The sequence below is a fragment of the Lissotriton vulgaris genome, chromosome 6, assembly GCF_964263255.1.
Source record: "Lissotriton vulgaris chromosome 6, aLisVul1.2, whole genome shotgun sequence".
Classification (NCBI taxonomy): Eukaryota; Metazoa; Chordata; class Amphibia; order Caudata; family Salamandridae; genus Lissotriton; species Lissotriton vulgaris.
Genome location: NC_141694.1, coordinates 501,621,638 through 501,641,099, shown reverse-complemented (window position 1 = coordinate 501,641,099; position 19,462 = coordinate 501,621,638). Strand labels below are relative to the sequence as shown.

The window sequence follows — 19,462 nt, the reverse complement described above, 5'->3', positions numbered from 1 at the left end:
TTACGCCGACGACACCCAATTAATCCTTTCCCTCACCAAAGTTTCCAACACCGCCATAACCAATCTTCACGAAGGCATGAAAGAAGTAGCCGAATGGATGAAACACAGCCGCCTAAAACTCAACTCAGACAAAACGGAGGTGCTCATCCTAGGATCTTCCCCCTCTGCCTGGGACGACTCCTGGTGGCCTTCCGCTTTGGGCACAGCACCCACACCCACAGACCATGCACGTAACCTTGGATTCATCCTAGACTCCTCTCTCTCGATGTCCAGACAAGTCAACGCAGTCTCATCCTCCTGCTTCAACGTACTTTGCACTCTCAAAAAATCTTCCGCTGGATCCCCCTCGAGACAAGAAAGACTGTCACCCACGCACTGGTCACAAGTCGACTGGATTATGGTAACACACTATATGCCGGAATCACAGCAAAATTACAGAAAAAACTCCAACGCATCTAAAACGCATCAGCAAGACTCATATTGGACATCCCCCGCCAAGATCACATCACCGGACACCTAAAAGACCTCCACTGGCTTCCCGTCAACAAAAGAATTACATTCCGTCTCCTCACCCACGCACACAAGGCCCTCTACAATCTAGGACCCGAATGCCTCAACACTCGACTGTCCTTCTACAAACCCACCCGCCAACTAAGATCGTCCAATCAAGCCCTCGCCGCAGTCCCGCGCATCTGAAAATCCACCATGGGGGGAAGATCCTTCTCCTTCCTGGCGGCCAAGACCTGGAACTCACTCCCCACTCGCCTCCGCCTTACTCAAAACCACATCTCCTTCAGAAAAGAACTTAAAACCTGGCTATTCGAAAAATAACGAACCCCTTCCCAAGCGCCTTGAAACCCTCTGAGTGAGTAGTGCGCTATATAAATGCCCGAACTTGAACTTGAACTTGAACCCTCTTGTAATTCAGGAAGAGCTCTTTACTCAACACTTCAGAGTTCACTATGTTTCTGCATTATAGGAATCACCCCCCACAAGCATTTGCCTCTTGTAAATGATCTTACATTGGATCTCTGGTCTCTTGCCATTGTTCGTTGATGTGTTGATCTCTCATTAGGTTTGTGCCATACGAACTCCCATTCGAATAAAGAGGTAGTCTAATTTTAAGTAAGCAAAAAAGGCTCAATTCTCTTACAAACTTTCTTACTCTCCAAGTTTCTGGAAGCTTAGGACAGTTCTAACATGGTTGAAATAAGAGTACTATAAATGCGTTAAAAAGAAACCTGTTCTGTCTTGTTTATTATAATGCCTTCCAGTCAAACATTATATTCCATGGAGGTTAGAAATTTTACCTGCTTGTTTTCTCTAATTAGGTTACCAAAGAGAGCTTCTCTTCCAAAGAGATGATGGTTCTTTCAGTGCATTTGGAGCCTCGGACCTTTCTGGAAGCACATGGTAGGTGTTATCAACAACCTATGGTTTTGTCTGACATTAAATGCAGATTATGTTATTGGTGTAATTTCCACAACACCTACTTCATTAAACATTTATTTATATATTTATTTGCACAGTGATTTCTGAACACATCCAAGTTCGCACACTAGTACAATGTACACTGGATGTACTTTTAAAAATGTACTTTCTGTGAACACTGCTTATCATGCTGTATACTATTTTCGCACCTTTAAAATATAATTTGGGACTGTTTTGCTCCAGATTAGCATCTTTGGAATGTTTAATTGTGCTGACAGAGTAATGCACAATCCATGACGGCTTCAGCCTGGAAAAGTGTATATCCTGCAGCCACCCTCGTAGAAGAGCTGTCTAAGAAACAGCAACTCTACCAGGGTAGACTCTGTGCCTGTCCAGGTGAAGATCATAGAAGATGGTATTTATAAAGGATAGAAACGGGATCCTACAGCAGTATCAAAAGTTGCGGCAGAGTTTACCTATCAATTTCTGTTTAACAGATCCCTTCAAATGTGTGGATATCTCACAGCTTGAGGGTACAGGCAGCTCTGGGTCAGTGACATCAGACCTGGATTTTATGATGTGTTCATGCTAAATACTGATGGCAGCAGATGGATGCAATGAACTGAAGCCATGTGGCTGGTACTTTAAAAAATGAGGTGCTTTACTGCCACATTCAGAGAAGGAAACTCAAGTCATGAAGATCCACAGCAATACCCAGCAGATTAAGAGCTGCATGATGTCTCTTGGAGGAAGTGAGCTGCTCATGCACTTTTTAGCTCAGAGAACCAAACTAAGAGCATTTGTATCTTCAAGGAGGTTGAAGACCTGTAGAGAGTATTCCAGGACTACATCTGTGCCTCATCTGATGTGCATTATAACATGCCTGATGTAGGATCCCAAATGAACCAGAAACTGTTTTGCATGTTTGTTTTGCAGTCACATAATTGGCATAGGACTGCCATACCATCTGTCCATTTAACCTACCACTCTTGTTCTTATCAGTGAAGGTTGATGTAACCTGGGCGAAAAGGGTTACTTCAAATAAATCTGCATATGCAATAAAAAACATATTGTTATGGGTCACATTCCCCTCTGAAGGTAAAACAAACCAAGGTTTCCCTCTGTTCTTGCTTTGTGACGTTGGAAGATGTGTACCTTGAGGAAGTCTATCTCTCATGATTTGAAATGACCTAAGAAAATGCCTCTTTTTGCAAGATCACCCATATGTGTATGAAATAATACTTTTGTTTTTTACATACTGTACACTGGGACCCTGCTAACAAGGCCCCTGTGCATGTGCTCTGACCACTAACAACATGTTGAATTGGTTAGAATACTAAGTGCTGCATTTAACTGGACTATAAATCCATAGAATATGGTAACCAGGGCATGTAAGTTAAATGTGACTAGTGAACTACAGCATCTATCGTGCCACCACTAATGTAACAAGGTAAAGCTTTTCTTCAGTCCTGCCCCTGCAGGCAATTTTCAAAACTGCATATTATACCTGGCAAAAGACATATTTTGGCAGGTCTATACTGTGTTTTGTAATACTTGCATATCACCCCTCATATAAGCCACAGGGCAGGGTGCATGGTATTTAAAAAGCAGGACAAGTGTACATGTTTACATGTCCTGGCAGTGAAAAATTTCCAAAGTCCTTTTTTGACTTGCTAAGGCTGGCTTTCCCATAGAACAACACTAGTTATATTATAATGCATAACTTCAGTTTGGGAATAGGTAGAACCATGATTTAAGGACACAAATTGTCAGTAATCTAGAATCCAATCAAATAGTTAAGTCAGATTTTAAGTTGCTATTCTGAAAATTCCACTTTTAGAAAGTTGGCATTTTCCTGCATAAAGCCTCTGGTAGCCTATTCAGAGTTAATCCACAATTGTCACCTGGCAACCTGTTGGGAGATGCAAATGACTCCCATGAAAGGGAACAAACGGGCATTCAATGAGAGATAGGAGTTGTGTGCTCCATGGGGGCGGGGGCCTATTCCAGTACAGAACAGGTTTGCAGAAGAGGGGGGGTTAGACTTCTCTAAAACACACCTCAGAAGTGTGGCCAGAGCTCTGCACAAAGGAAGAAAAGTTCTGCCATATTCATTTTAGGTAGAGGGTGCGCAATAGGATAGCTGTTAAGTAAAACGCAAAGCAAGTTATGCAAATGAGGGTGAGGTCACCCCAGGGAACTTTTACCCCATTGGTTTGGGAGTGGCAATGAAATTCTCTCACCAACAGGCTGGCACTAGGTATAAGAGTAGCTTCCTCAGTTCCCTCTTCAGAACATCTCCAGAACTGCAGAAAAACAGATGAAGGACTACAGCTGCTGTTTATCTTGTGGCCCAAGGGTTGGCCCAGCTCTCCACTTGGATACAGGACAGAAGAGTGGACTTCAATGGCTAGCAGCATAGCCTCTTGTTCAGCAGCAGGACCAACAAAGCTGCAAGATGCCTAAATCTCTGCTGAGCCCATATGACCAGTTCCAGCTAGTTTGACCTGGACCATGCCGATGGCTTCTGAGAGATTTAGTCCTAATCCCAAAAGTTCCTGGAACCTTGGTTGGTGTTAGAGTGTACTCTTTTTCTCTCCAGTGTTGTGAAGCAGGATACTTGGAAACTTTTTCTGAACATTTCACAAAAAGGTCCAGAGGCTACCACCGCCCCGATGTCAAACTGCCAGTCAGACTCCACTACCTGGTTCACGCCACCGATAGGATCCTGGCTTCCAGAAAAGTTTCTACGTCCGAACATAGAGAAACCCACTAGTTACAACTCCAAGCAGCACTCTACCACCTACGATACCTTCCTGGGCCTGATCTTCGGACTTTGCCTGGACAAAGTTTTCCTACCTTCAGTGTGAAGAGCATCAAACTCCCAGCCAATTCAGAGGATACCCACTGAGTTCTTGCACTGCAGCTGGCTGCTGTTGATGATTCCCTCTTCAGATCCAGCTGGCACCGACCTACCAGCTATCTCGTCAATGAGGATTTTCGCCAGAAAATAGACTAAATCAGAAGCTAAAGTTTCCAACAGTATGAACCTGGTCCTTGTATCTGACCCACACTCCATCACGGTCGGCCTTGACTTTTGAATTTTACCCAGTATAGCGCAACCAGATACCAGTGGTTGTCGCATAGCACCTTTTGGCACTAGAAACACCTAAAAGTTTGAAAACTCATATCTCCAGTTCCCTACACTGAATTGTTGTAAAAAAAAAACCTCTGTTGTTATTTTGATGTCTATTTGCTCATGAAAATGTACTCTGTTTTTATAAATTGGAATGGGATTTTTTATCCTGTAGCTTTTATACTCTGTAGCGGTTTTTGCACTGAGAAATGCTTTACCGCCATCTCCTAAGTGTATCCTGTCTGCTCTGTGCTACAGCTATCAAGGGTTGAGCTCAGGTTTAACTTGACCATACAGAATTATGGTAATTATTACTTGGTGATGACCCACATCCTTTTCAACTGCTAATCGACTTTCCCACAATCTTAATTAAGTTCCTGTCGTAAGATTGCCTTTTCCCTGTCTAAGAAAACACAACTTTCCGATTCTGGACAATGAGTGCTGTCAAACTTGCTTCAAGATCACAGCTGTTGAGTCTTTTTTTTAAAAAAACACATGGTCAGCTGAATCACCTCTAAATATCAATGTTTCGATGTCGTCAAGGTTATAATGTCACAAGGTCTTTTGCATAGCATTGTTTGACTGATTAATCTTTATGCCATACAATTAAGAACATGTGTGTGTAGTTATGCTGTCATCCACACTACTTAACTGTGGTGCAACAACTCTAAAAAATGGCATATTGGAAAACACAGTTGAGTTATACAATTTGCTTCTAAGAGATATCATGCCAGCAGATCTGGCACGTATCTCTCCTCCTTCTTATCGTACATGTCCAGGCTCAACATCTTGCTTCAGGAAGCCTGAAAAGGCAAGAACTAGCTTCTCTAATCATACGCTTCTGCAAGCCAGATAAAACATCATTGCATGTCTGAGGTTTTGTAATTTTATGGTCCTATTCAAAAGGGCTGGTGGTACTTTGTATGTTCTGATTAGCCTGTTGTTCCTGCTAGACTTTATGAATGTCACCGACAATGTTGTTTTTCTTTTTACTGAAAGGACTAACGTCCCATACAAGGACATGCACTGTGCTACAACTGAAGAAATACTAATGCCTGTCCCCCAAGCATTTTAGTGTACTTAACATGAGGCTATATTTTACAGAGAGAGTCATTCTCAAGAGCTGCCCCAGTTTTTCTGAAGTGTCATTATGTATTTAAGCCCCTTCACCCAGAAGAGTCTTGGTGTGATCTTCATGGTGATAATAATAATGATGGAAAAGTCTTGTTGATGGCGAAACATCCTCATTTTGTACATTGGATTTTTGCAGGTAGACTGGACAGTATTAAGCTTTGACTGGCCTGTGGAAAGGGGGCAGTCATTGTAGCAGGTGACTGAGTTGATCATGGAGGTAATTAAGCTGACATGGGTCTGTAGACAGTACTGATCAAATGAATTTTGAGACCTATTTGGATATGCAAAATGCTTTCGTCAAGTCTCCTGGTATGATGCTGTGAGTTTGATATGTTGTAGCATAGTACATGTTGTGACCTACTCTGAACTCTGTGTCTGATTGCCTTATCGGAAATGAGGTAACGGGTTGCAGATTAGAGTCAGTGGGTCAAGTCAAGTCGAGTCAAGTGGGTCATTTAGTACTGTCTGGCTAGTTTGAAGATCTATCCTAATGACTGTCCATGCAGGGACTTACTTACTATGCCCAGTCTTGACCTGTGGCCTTTTGTACTTGGTAGCCAAATAAGAGTTATTTTTGGCTGTTGCATGAGCTTTGCAGCAGAAGTCAAGAAGGACTTCATGATATAGAGTTAACTGCAATTCTTGCTGAACATAGTGCTATGCCAATAACATCACAGTTGTCCAGGCGACTAGGATATAAGTACAGTTTTATAAGATGCTGTAGAAGTGCAAGGACCTAATGAAAGCAATGGAATACTTTTTGGATTACTTAATTAACTTGAGCATTAACAGTCAGGTCCTGATCAAACAGTTCCATCAAATATCACACCTTTAATTTTGGATGGATATTGGCAGGGTCTTCAGGTTGTTGGTCAGTTGCTGATGAAAGGCTTAGATAGATTGTCCCATTAGTAAGACTTCGGCATTTCTTCATTCATAAATGGCTAGTTCTGAGATCTGAATCTGTGCATGCCTCAGGCAACCTGCTACGTGGTGCCTGTCTCCTGGAGCTGTGTATCATCTGAGTACATGTGGAATCTCATGTTGTGGTTTCCAATGTTGTGTGCCACTGTAGATGATGAAGAGCATCAGGGAGAGAGGATACTCTTGGAGGACACCATAGGTTATGTTGCAGGTTCTGGGCATGAAGGGGCCAAATTTGACTTGTTGAGTTTGGTGGTGTAAAAAATGGAGTAAACAATATTTGGCCTGTCCCTCTGATTCCCAGAAACATATCTCGATAATTCATGCAACGCTAAAAAATAATAATAGAAATGCATAGTCCTTTGTCTCTGGCATTAAGGTGCTCCTAATGGATATTTATGAAAGTTGTTCTTTGCAGAAGCTTGTAGCCCAGGTCCAACCACCTAATGCTCATCTTCTTACTTACACCGTAAACTTTCATCCTCTTCTCTCAAACGTCATGTACGTTGACTCATATCTCATGAACCATGTGCTTCAATCCACCCTCTTGTCCTACTTGTACCACAATTGCCTCACTGGTGCGCCTTACACCCCAGAAGACACTGTCTTCCTTCTACTTACTCACCTCCGGGCTGTACCTCATTCATCTTACTGATCTATTTTATATCATGACCCATTTTCATATTCCCAGGTAAATGGCCATCTATTTGAATTATACAGTGTTCTATTGGAAGGCCTCAAAATAGCTTGTGACTAAGGAGGAAATATTTAATTCATGAAAATGGTCTGAACACAATGGGCCTAGTCCAAAAACTGCATTTTGTAGTACCGTATTTTCCGGCGTATAAGACGACTTTTTAACCCCTTAAAATGTTCTGGAAAGTCGGGGGTCGTCTTATAAGCCGGATGCTAAATTTGAAGGAATGTTTTCATGCGTTTTTACATAGCGCGGACTACACCCGAAGGTGTCAGACTGCTTCTGCATTATATAAAAATGGGCTGATGTGAGCAACAATAACAATGGACAAATTACAAAAGCAAACATTAAGTTACATGGATCAAAAGTGACAATAGCGAGCAACCAAAATACATGAGGTAGCAATCGGTACATTCCTGGAGAAAAAGTGATAAGTGTGCAGGTTACAAAAGCATACAAAGCATACAAAGCATACAAAGTACGAGCCAAAATAAAATAAAATACATTCTCAAAATGGCTATGCAGGACTGCGTTGGACTGCACTGGAAGTGGGGGTAGTCTTATACGGCGAGTATAGCACGAAACCTACATTTTATTAAGCAAAGTAGGGGGTCGTCTTATACGCCGGAAAATACGGTATCTGAAATAGTAATGCAGTAGTACAAATCATGCAGCACAAAATGCTATTCCAAACATACCTCCAGAGCCCTCCCTTTCTGCATCTTGTAACTTTTCTGTGTGGGCATCTACACACATGCAGATATACATTTTAGTAGTAAATATTAAATAAACCAGGGGGAGTGGTGGGAAAGTGTAAGATTAATACTAAATGGGAGGTGTTTTGCGAAATGTAGGCAAAGGTTTGGGAGGGGCATGCTAATACATAACACATAGCAATACTTTGTTAGACTTTTGCAGTTTAAAGAAAGGTCAATTATACCCAGCCTTGGAGTCAAGAATCGCACAAGGTCAATCATTGGTCCTGCAACATGCTCTCATAGAAAACAATGGAGACAGGGTATTAAAATAACACCCCAAAGGAACTAATTCTAATTAATACGATTTGTTTCAGATTAAATATCATGCATGTATTTTAAAGTGATAAATAATTATTTTTTTATTTTATAAACTTAATTAAAACAATGAAACTTTTCTCAAACTTTTTCAAAAATGTAAAACGTTTTTTAAAATAATTAAATACATGACTTTCATCCAATTTTACAAAATATTAAATACAAATCAGAATAACTTGTTTCTCTTACAAAACGTTCAGTTGAAAAAGTCTTATTAGTTGTCTTAAACCAGGGGTTACTTAGCAAATGTTCCATCTCTGCTCAAAATTCTGGAATTACTAAAGCCCAAAACAAATTTGTGGTTGACTTACAAAAGCATTTATGAAAACATGAGTAGTACATTGTTGTCTTAAATGCTTTTGTGAATTAGCCCTGAAACATCTAGATCCCTTATAGTAAATATTCAAAGAGGGCACATTCTTTTATATTTCTACCAATTGTCTATGAATATTCAGCTTCAATTCATTGTTTTCCATTTTAGATGCTTAGTGACCAATGCACAAAGCCACATGACAGCAGTATAGGAGTACTAATTTACATTTTGCAAAATGCCTTTGAAAATAGCAGCTGCTGCTCCTCCGTAATGGCGGTGGAGCATTGCCCCTCTGCTCAGCAACAGCAAATGAAAAATAAAATGATAATAAAACAATTTTATTATCATTTTATCTTTCATTCCCTGACTGAGTGATCCCATGCTGCAAGTGTGGTTTGGGGCGGGCTCGGCCATCCTCCATAGACAGCAGGGAGAAGCAGTGGTGGGCACTAAGTGTGCATGTCGGTTTGGCTGGCTGTTTTAGCACGGCCAAACCGGCATGCGCACTTAGATTTCTTCAACCCAGCAGTGTTGTAAAGCCAGGTGGAGAAAAGGCACAGACTCCCTGTGCCTGAGTAAGTGTTAAACCAGCCCATTCAGGACAATCCTGGAGCTGCTCTCATGCTGGGCAATAGCAGGAGTGCAGCGTCTAGATCGGGTGGGGAGTCTGGGAGCCTGTTTTGTGTGGCCACCGAGAGCCAAGGAGCACTGAAGAGGCCGGCAGCGGGACCAGGAGCTGCAGGTAAATGTTATATTTTCATTCTTATTTCCCCCCAAGCTGCCGGACCATTTGTGTTGACAGAAGCCACCCACCATCGGAAACAGGCCCCTCCTTCACAAGTTTTATCTGGTACTGATGCAAGAATTCGCTCCCTTCCTAAGCAAACTACTGCTTAGAATATTCATTGTCTTATTTGAAAAAATAACCATTTTATTTTTCGGAAGTAGTATAGGTTGTTCTTTTAGAAATATGCATATGCAGTTCTGTACATAACTCAGATGTTTCTGACTTAAACCATGAGCAAAACAATGGCAGCTGCAGAAGAAAAACCATGCTTATCCACATTGCCACTAAACCATGCTATATAATTTTTTTGAAATGGTGGCCTCAATATTTCAAAGAAACGGTACCGGTCATAAGATCTAGTTTCACCCTTCCAATGGTTCCAATGGCCATTTAATACATTTCTCATGTTATACCCGTTGAATGATGAAACTTTGCACTGTAATACGTGATTTATGGCTGACTATGTTGCAAGCATCCATGTTTAGGTCAAATGTTTCTGAATAACATCACGTGCATTTAATGAGATTCATATATTTAAAAATTGCAAATCAAGGACAAAAATTAATGGTCATATTCAGGAAAAATTATTAGAAGGCAATGCAATAGACTTTCCCTTCTATAAATATATTTGTATATTTTCTGTTGACTTTTTTCATAGGTTGTCCGCATTTGTCCTAAGATGTTTCCTTCAAGCACGTTCCTTTATAAATATTGATCCATCGGTGTTGCAGAAGACAATAACATGGATTTTTCAACATCAGAAGAAGAATGGTGAATTCTGGGAGCCAGGAAGATTGTTGGACACTGAAATGAAAGGTGGCAACCAAAGCCCTGTCACTCTCACAGCCTACATTACATTAGCCATTGCGGAGTATCCAGGACACGAGGTACATCTTTTCAGCGGACAGGATGTAGAATTATTGTTCTTTGACATTCATTTGATATTGAATATTTATTGCAGTAGAATATATTGTGTCTGTGTGTATAAATAAACATAGGTATCACATTATGATCCGACCAGCTTTTAAAGGGTGGATAGATACGTAAAATCCTTGGGCGTTGTTGGGACCTGTAGAGTCATGCTTCCCTGCCAGTATTCCATTATTACAACATCTTTGTAATTTTTGCCATTTTCTCCTAGTGAGCCTGCCCAGTTTGCAATGTTATTGGTTTTTATTTGGATTAAAACCCCAGTGCAGTGGTCAGAGATTGAGAAGAGCATCTAAAGTGCATACCTCTTTGAGAGAATGACGACTAACCTATTTACCTGGGACTTGTGAGACTAGGACATGTGACCTTCTCCAAAAGGACAGAATCTTTTTAGATTTTACCACAGTTACCTTAAGCTATCTGGCAACACATCATGTTGGCACATACACCGCAAATACAGAGATGATAGCTTGACAGATAAGGATGGTGTTTGCACTGTGCAAACTCGGTGTAAACTCAAATATCTGCTATGTCCACTGGGATGACTCTTTATTTTGTACTGAGGCTAAAATCATAAGTTCAACAACATTTAAATGACAGTGAAGCAGAACTTGCCCCACAGAAACGACAGAGAAAAGTAATTTTGAAAACTATGAAGGTTTATTTTCAAGTTAGTAAAGTTACAGTCTCAAATCGAAGTTAATAAAGACAGCATATCCAAAGTGAAAATATTTCGTTTCCATAAAGGGAAACTACCTAATGCTAAGCTAAGGTTGTGGGTAAATTAGAAATTCTTGAAGCTGTAGGTGCCAGCAAATATAGAATCGGACGAAGAACAAAATGAAGGTTCCAATCAAGAAAAGGAAAAATGTACTTGCACTAGAAAGTAAGTTTATGAGCAGAAATGTACGGATCAATGCGTCGAGAGAAAGAGAGAGAGAGAGAGAACGAGAGAGAGAGAGAGAGAGAGAGAGAGAGAGAGAGAGAGGATGTCTGTCTGCAAAGGTGAGCGAGACATGTCTTATCTGACTAACTAAAGTACGTCCAAGAGATACATTCCCAGCGATTACGAACAAATCAAAATTAAGACTTATCAATGTATGTGGTGTCGACCTTCTTCTCATGGATAATACAATTCCAGATTCTTCCATCATCTTTGCCTCCACGATGTCTCGAAAAGGAGTATCCTCCTCCTCTGCCTCCTATGCATTACAGGTGCTGAGAACCACAATCCGGACAGTTAATTGCAACAAGCATGACCTTTGAGAGAGCGCAATTTGAATAAAACGTATATCCGAGTCATATTCACAAGCATATCGTATAAACGTAGGAATGAAATGTATGTCGAACGTGAAGTTGATGCTTATAGTATAAGGTTAACAGATGTGACCAAAGTAATATAGGAAATGTATTCTGTATTCACTTTAGAATGCATTAGATTTAGAAGGCCCGTATACGTAGTGGGCTAATGTAGAAATGTGTAGAAATGCTCACGAACAGAAGAACGTGCAAAGTAGAATTCATGTACATGTGTAACTTTAAATGCAGAAACGGCGAGAAATGTAATATGGAGAAATGTGCAAGGAGCATATATAACGATGTAACAAATGAGAACATAACTTTATATTCTATGTAAATTATGTTCTATGTATTAAGGTTTATATTCTACGTAATTTGTATTCTATGTAAAACGTATTCACATATAAGCAAAGGTTTTGCTAAAATGCGATCATATATAAATATGTGTTAAGGGTTATACTGTGTAGAAGAAGTTTGTAGGAATGTTAGAAGGGTTTAGGTCATTTGTGATTATAACCTGACTGACCAAGGGTTCGCAGGAGTGTAGTCCGCTGTTGGTAATTTAGTGGGCTCACAGGAGTCGTGAATAGCCTTCACTTGAATGTGAGAGCCGAAGAGTCTAGTTCTTGTTAGATTTAAGGTGACAAATGTCGGACGAAGTTTATTGCCTAAACATGAGGGGAGACGATAGGAATTTGAGTCTTGTTTTGAAATGACCATTCACAGGACCAAGAAAGGTTATGTATATAGCCGTAAAGAGTAAAGTTCTGATAAGGTGATAGATTTTGCTCCGAAAGTGTCAAAGGTAAAGTCGAATGAAGTCACCAACAAGAAGCCGAAGATGGCGTCTAAGGAGAAAGGTCAACTTAACGGACGACGCGAAGAGACGAAGCCATGGAAAGAGCCAGAAAATGACATCATGGGGGAAAGTCCGTGGTGGGCGTAGAAGGGGCGTTCCACCCACACTGTGATTGTGTATTTTAGGGACAGCACCCCGGGGAGAAGATAGCAAGAGCTCAGCGAGAACAGCGAGAGGCAAGTTAGAAAGAGCAGATGACTTGAGCAGATGCGCTGAGAGAGATCAGAGCGCAAGGGAGCAGTAGGCCGAGGACCCTTAGAGAGCGGATGGGTAGGCAGAGAGGGTACTGCTTCTTAAACTTAAGTTACCTTTAGAGGCTAAGAGAGTTTGAACTTCTTAGGGAGTCAAACTGCTGACACCTTTTTTAGGGTACTAGAAACTTGCGAAGTAGGGATGTCACCTAGTATAGGGTAGGGACAGATTTAACTTGATTATTTTTCTCTTTCTGTAGATGACGCAACGAGACCACATTGAGTCGATGCTATAATCTGAAGAGACTTGGAGTTGATATTAATTGTATTCTTTCGTATACTGATTGAATTTTATCCTGAGAGGATTGTATATGCAACTTTTCTTAATTTTATATTAAACCTTTTAAACTCCATCAGTTGAAAGTGGTTCTTCAGAGTTGCGTCAGTTTATGGGGTTTATCTAACTTATGCAGGGGTTGTCTTTTACTCAATGACAGATAACAATCGATCCAAAATTGAGGAATGAGATAAATTATCAAATTGATCATAAAAGATATTAAAATCTCATTCCCCGCAGTTGGTAGCAGAGAAAGATGGTTTTCTTCTTGAGGAAGACAACCTAGGTCAGGTTTAGATTACCCCACGGTCCCTAGTCATCGACGACCAGAAGAAGAATCCCTGCCGAAGAAGGTGCTGACGGTGCGTCGAGAGAAAAGCAGCAGAGTCGGTCGAGAGTGAGTATAAGGGTCATGCGTTGTAAGATTGCGGTGTTTTATGTTGTTCCTGTGTTGTAATGTCAAGCGGAGTTGAATGCCTGTAGTGTGATTGAGGGAAGGTTGTGAGCGCGCGCAACCGGATAAAATCTTATGTCCAGAGAGGGCTTAAGTGGTTCGGGTGTATCGAACACCCAGAGTAATTTGTCTACCATTTAAAGGGGGTCATGAGGTACCATTGATCGCCCGCAGACCGATGATAGGGGGAGCGTTTGAGTGAGTGTATGAGTAACGGACGCTGGTCGTACGTTTACTGTGTGTAAGTAACCTATCAGTTGAGGCAAGCGTCTGACCGTCAGAGGGAAGACGTTTCGCCAGTTAAGGTAGCAATTACAGGTAGACTGTGGCCGTACAGTCAGAGAAAAGTGATCGCTTGGACGGAAGTAGTCATTTTTCGGTGTATGAATGAAACGCATGCGAGACCGCGAGACGAGTTGAGAAAGGAGGGGAACTGCTGCAGAGGGGACAAGTGACGTCAGCATAGAGCCGCGCTGAGATTGGTCGGTTGGCGTAGAACCGTGTTGGGATAGGCTGATTAGCGAGAGTCGCACAGAGATTGGTGGTTTGTCATCGGGACGTAAACAAAGGAGAGAATTAATAAGGAAAATCGTAGATTATCAAAAATGAAGTGTTTTAAGAGTTTAAGGGCAATCTTTAAGAGAAATAGAAGAAACTTATATGCTGGAGAAGAAGCTCCACCAGAAGGCACACCAGCTTATCATATGGCAGTGAATGTAGGCTTACACTCGATAATGTGGATCTCCGAGTGGAATAGGCTAACAGAAGGGAATAAGGAACTGACGTTTCCAAGATTCGGAACGTTTAAGCTAGAAGTGTTGAACCAACTGAAAGCAGTAATGCTTGCAACGAGACCTCTACCGAGGCCAACACAGTTCGAAGCACTTAGTGCTTGGTTTAGAGCAGCACACGAGAGAAATTTAAAGAGGCGCCAAGAAAGAGTGAGACGATCAGTAAAGGCAGTCCAGGATGCGAAATGGGATGAGGAAGCTAAGAAGTGGAGAGTGCAAAAGATAGAAGCAGACAAACTGTTCACCATGATAGAAGCTACGGGAGAAAAGAAACCTCTGGAAGAAGATGAGGATAGCGAGACAGAGGAGGATCTGATAGAGAGGCTACTAACAGATAGACCACCTCCGTACAACAGCGAAGTCGCAAGTCCCGTACTACAGCAAGAGGACGGAGCTAGATGGGGGGAATATAAATCGATCCCAGTAACAGAGTGGGATACCAAGAAAGGTGAGGAAGTACTTCAATCTAGTTCCGAACAGAGAGTAGTAGGAAGATTCGTGGTCCAGAAGGTGCCAGAAACGCAGTATGCAAGGTTGTACCAAATGCCAGACGCTCTACAAGTACCTGTTACCATAGGCCCTATAGTGTCAATCTACAACCCAGAGGGGGTCCAGCAGGAGGAACAGGCACGATGGGACAGGGAAAGGGCAGAGATGGAGAGTAGGAATAATACGATAAATCCTCAGAGGCAGATACTAGCACCAGTGAGTCGGAGTACCCCATTAGATTCCGCAACGGGTCCCTGGATAGAACAAGGGGGTCAAAGAGGATCAATGGATTTGAGGGGACCGAAACCGAAATCCTATAAGGAGTTAAGGGAATATCTGAAAGAATGGGATACTGCCGAAGAGGCTCGGAATAAAAGTTTAGAAACAGGAGCAGAATGGAGAGACCAGGATAACAAGATCCTCTCTCATTGTGGAGCTGGCGAAAGCAGCCCGGAGTGGGAGAGAGGGAGTCAAGGAAGCAGGAGAGATACTTGCCCTACTACTAGTGGCAATAGGCAAATGTGCAACGACAGGAGTACAGGGTGTGGGGAAGTGCCTCGCGTCACCTTTAGTGAGGGAGAACGAAGGACGCAGGAGTACCGAAACACTTTCAGATGCACACACCATACCCCGGATGAAAATGTGCAACATTGGAATCACGGGAACATGGAGAGTCGCGAAGGGTCTCGCCATGCGTCCGGTGATCAAGAACGAAGCCACGAGAATATAGGGAGTCGCGAAACGTCTCGCCATACATCCGGTGATCACGAACGAGATTGCGGGAGCATGGAGAGCCATGAAGGTCCTTATCGTTTGTTGAGTGACACTAGACAGCAAGTGAGTTACAGTGGTTTAGAACAGCATGGAGGATCCTATCTCGTATCTGGAGAAACCGAGCCGAAAAGACGGAATGTAGTGATGGGGAATGGAGCAATGTTCCACCACACCCCAAGGGAAGATGGAAAAGCTTGGGATCTAGAGAGATGGGAACAAAGAGATGGAAGAAAAATTCCTCATAACTCACCTGTGCTTAGGCGTAGGGCGCATAGTGGAGGTGAGAGGGATGTAAGAGAACAACCTAGGACTGACGTACTGAGAGCTGAAATAAAAGCAAGACGCATAGATGTAATGAGTTTAAAATCAGACTTGGATGAAATAATTGACGGCACAGTGGCAATAGAAAGGTTAGAGCTGTACGATCCAGATGAAATACTGTTTTTATCTAAGGATGTTACTCGAAAAGCAAGGGCTGCTCATGAAAAGTTATCTGAATTAGCAGAAAAGTACATGATAGACATGTCACGAACTAAAGCCTTACAGGCCAACCATAGGCTGAATTGCACGGATCGGGATCTAGATGAACGTAGGACGATTGGGCTAAGAGTACACATAAGGGAACTAATCATGTGTATTAGAATATGGAGAGATCTGGATAGATGGGAGGAAAAATGGTCCAAGAGGGGATCTGTCAGACAGAGTACACTTGTGAAGTCCCAGGATACAGACCTAATGCGAATGGAAGCTTTCCCTTTGCGAGAAATCGCGAACGGAAACTACGTTCATGTACCCTGGAGTAGGGGGGATTTAGCGGCATTCACTAATTCTTTCCCGAAGCTTAGAGAGAACCCCGTGGAGTGGTACAAGCAGGTAGAGAGATTCGTGAAAATCTCTAAGGTACTGTGGATAGATTTGAACACTTTGTTCGATATCGTAGTACCCGGAGACTTGTGGACGGCATGCAAACTTAGTATTGAATGGCCCACTTGTGAGCCTCCGAGAGATACCCAGACAAATGGTCCATCAGACAGAGTCATGGAAAAATACGAGAGAGTAATAACATGGCTAAAAGAGAAAGTGCCGGTGCAGGATATAGACTGGGTTAAGATAGATCGAACAACTCAGGAGCCTAAAGAGACAGTTCACGAGTTCTATGAGAGATTACTGAAAGCATTTAAACAGTACAGTGGGTTGGACGTAATGGATCCTAAAGACATAAGACAGTTTGTGTCGAAGTTTGTTCTCGGATTGAGACCGGACATAAGCCTGATGATTCAACAGCATTTAATTTGCTGGCAGAACAAACCTTTGGATGAGATTCTGAGGTATGCAAGATACTGTAGCGATGAGATAGATTCAAAGGCAAAGAAGCTTAAGGAAAAGCTGATGTTGGTACAGATGCAAGCAGCTGGAAAGGGTGGACAGCGGCAGCAGGGAACAGGAACGCCAGCAAAGAAACAGAATAACCAGAGCAGAGATGAGGAAGAAAGACCGAGACCGAGAATAGATATCGCAACACTGAAAAGGACAACCAGGTGTCATCAGTGTAACGAGGTGGGACATTGGAGACGTGAGTGTCCTTATAATATTGAGATAGGGGAATTAGAACAGGAGGAGGAAGAGGTACAGAACAACGTGGTTAAGGGAGCAACAGTCCCGAAGGGAAAGTTTGTCAAAGGGGGGACTCAGACTCCTCGAGCCCCGTTTCCTCAACCGCCTCGCATTGCAAATGGAGGGAAAACCTATAGACAAATGCCATTGTTCGTAGGAGGAGAAGAATGCTACTACATTGATCCTCTTACAGGGCAACGAGTGGATAGGGAAGAAGACTGTACTTTAGGAGCAGCCCTGGAAGTAGATCAGAGAGGACCATACGTAGAGGCTGAAGTAGCTGGATGTCCTACGACCTTTTTGGTGGATAAGGGGGCCACTAGATCCACGTTGAGATCAGCGGTAGTCCCAGGTCTGCCGATATCAGGAGAGATGATTCAGGTGGTAGGAGTCGCAAACAAGAGGATGACGAATCCTCTGACGGAACCAGTGTCAGTGAAGATAGGGAATTACAGTGACGAACATCAGTTTGTGATCTGTGATTCTAGCCCGGTGTGTTTACTAGGGAGAGATCTGTTGTGTAAACTGTATTGCACAATACATTGCACACCTGAAGGAGTAGAAGTGCAGACCAACGATGAAGATGCCGATTTTAAAGTTGTAAACTCGCAGGAATGCGTGGAACTATATCCTACCTTAACAGTGGAGGAACTTCCACAAGACTTGAGGGAGAAAGTGTCAGCTGAGGTGTGGGATTTTACTGGAGAAGAAATAGGACTGATCAAAGGGGTAGAACCAGTAAAGATCATGGTAAGACCCAATGCCGAGTACCCAAGAACACCACAATACAAGTTGACACCGGAGACGATTGCAGGAATAAAGCCTGTGATCGAATCCATGATTAAACAGGGAATACTGAAGGAAATCGTGGGTAGTCCATGTAACTCCCCGATTATGGGTTTGCAGAAGCCTAGTGGGAAATACAGAATAGTGCAGGATCTTCGAAAGATTAATAATATTGTTGTCCCATGTTGTCCAGTGGTACCGAATCCATCAGTGATATTGTTTCAGATACCGTTCCAAGCTGAATGGTTCACCGTGATAGATTTGTGCCAGGCTTTCTTTTCGATTCCTTTAGATGAAGATAGTCAGTATCTTTTCGCTTTTAAGCTGGAAGATCGCGTTTTAACATGGTGTCGTATCCCTCAGGGGTATACAGAAAGCCCATCGATTTTTAACCAGCTACTGAAGAAAAATCTTGAAAGTCTAGTACTGCCCAAGAACTCAGTTCTGGTCCAGTACATAGACGACCTCCTAGTTGCGTCAGAAACTGAGGAAGCTTGCAGAGTAGACACCATCACCTTACTAAATCATTTGGCCGAGAATGGGCATAAGGTGTCTCCAAGTAAATTGCAATATTGTCTTACCGAAGTGCAATACTTGGGCCACAGGATTGGAAAGGGGAAACGGAAGGTGTCTCCAGACAGAATAGAGGCGATTATGAAAATGAACGCGCCTAAAACACAGAGAGAAGTCAGGATGTTTCTAGGCATGGTCGGTTATTGTCGACAGTGGATAGCCAAATTCTCACTGAAGGCAAAGCCGTTATTACAGCTGACGCACAAAGGAGTGAGTGATCCGGTACCATGGGACAAAGATTGTTTGATGGCGTTTTTGCAGCTGAGGGAGGACTTATGTCGCGCCCCGGCTTTGGGAATGCCGGATTACACAAAACCATTTTTGCTTTACTGCTGCGAAAGAGAGGGATGCGCTTTAGCAGTTTTGGCCCAGATACATGCAGATGCGCGTAGGCCAGTTGCGTATTTTTCGGCTACATTAGATCCAGTAGCCGCAGCGTTGCCCGGATGTCTCAAATCCGTTGCTGCAACGGGTGTCAGCATTGAAAGATCTGAAAGCGTGGTAATGGGACATCAGTTAGTGGTGTATGTACCGCATTCTGTGGAATTGTTAATGACCAGGACTAAGACTCAGCATCTGACGAATAGCAGGCTCACACGCTACGAGCAGGTCATATTAGCTGCCGAGAATGTGACCCTAAAGAGATGCTCCGTCTTGAATCCTGCAACTTTGATGCCACTTCCAAATGATGTGGATGATGAAATTTGTACAGATCATGATTGCCTTGATGTGACTGAACTATGCACCAAACCGAGACCCGATATCGTAGATGAGCCATTGACTGACCCTGATGAAATTTTCTTTGTTGATGGTTCATGCGTAAGAGACGATATTGGTCAGCTGAGAGCAGCTTATGCAGTTTGTACAATC

General features: G+C 42.5%; 1 protein-coding gene across 1 annotated transcript in view; it reads left to right on the top strand.

Annotated features, from left to right (window-relative positions):
• The window catches only part of LOC147707493 (CD109 antigen-like), an 899,009-nt gene that overhangs the window by 718,172 nt on the left and 161,375 nt on the right, over positions 1-19,462 (top strand). The window contains exons 24-25 of the mRNA XM_086926509.1: positions 1,332-1,413; positions 10,154-10,382. Of these exons, the coding sequence (XP_086782635.1) occupies positions 1,332-1,413; positions 10,154-10,382 (311 nt within the window). The remainder of the gene's footprint in view (positions 1-1,331; positions 1,414-10,153; positions 10,383-19,462) is intronic.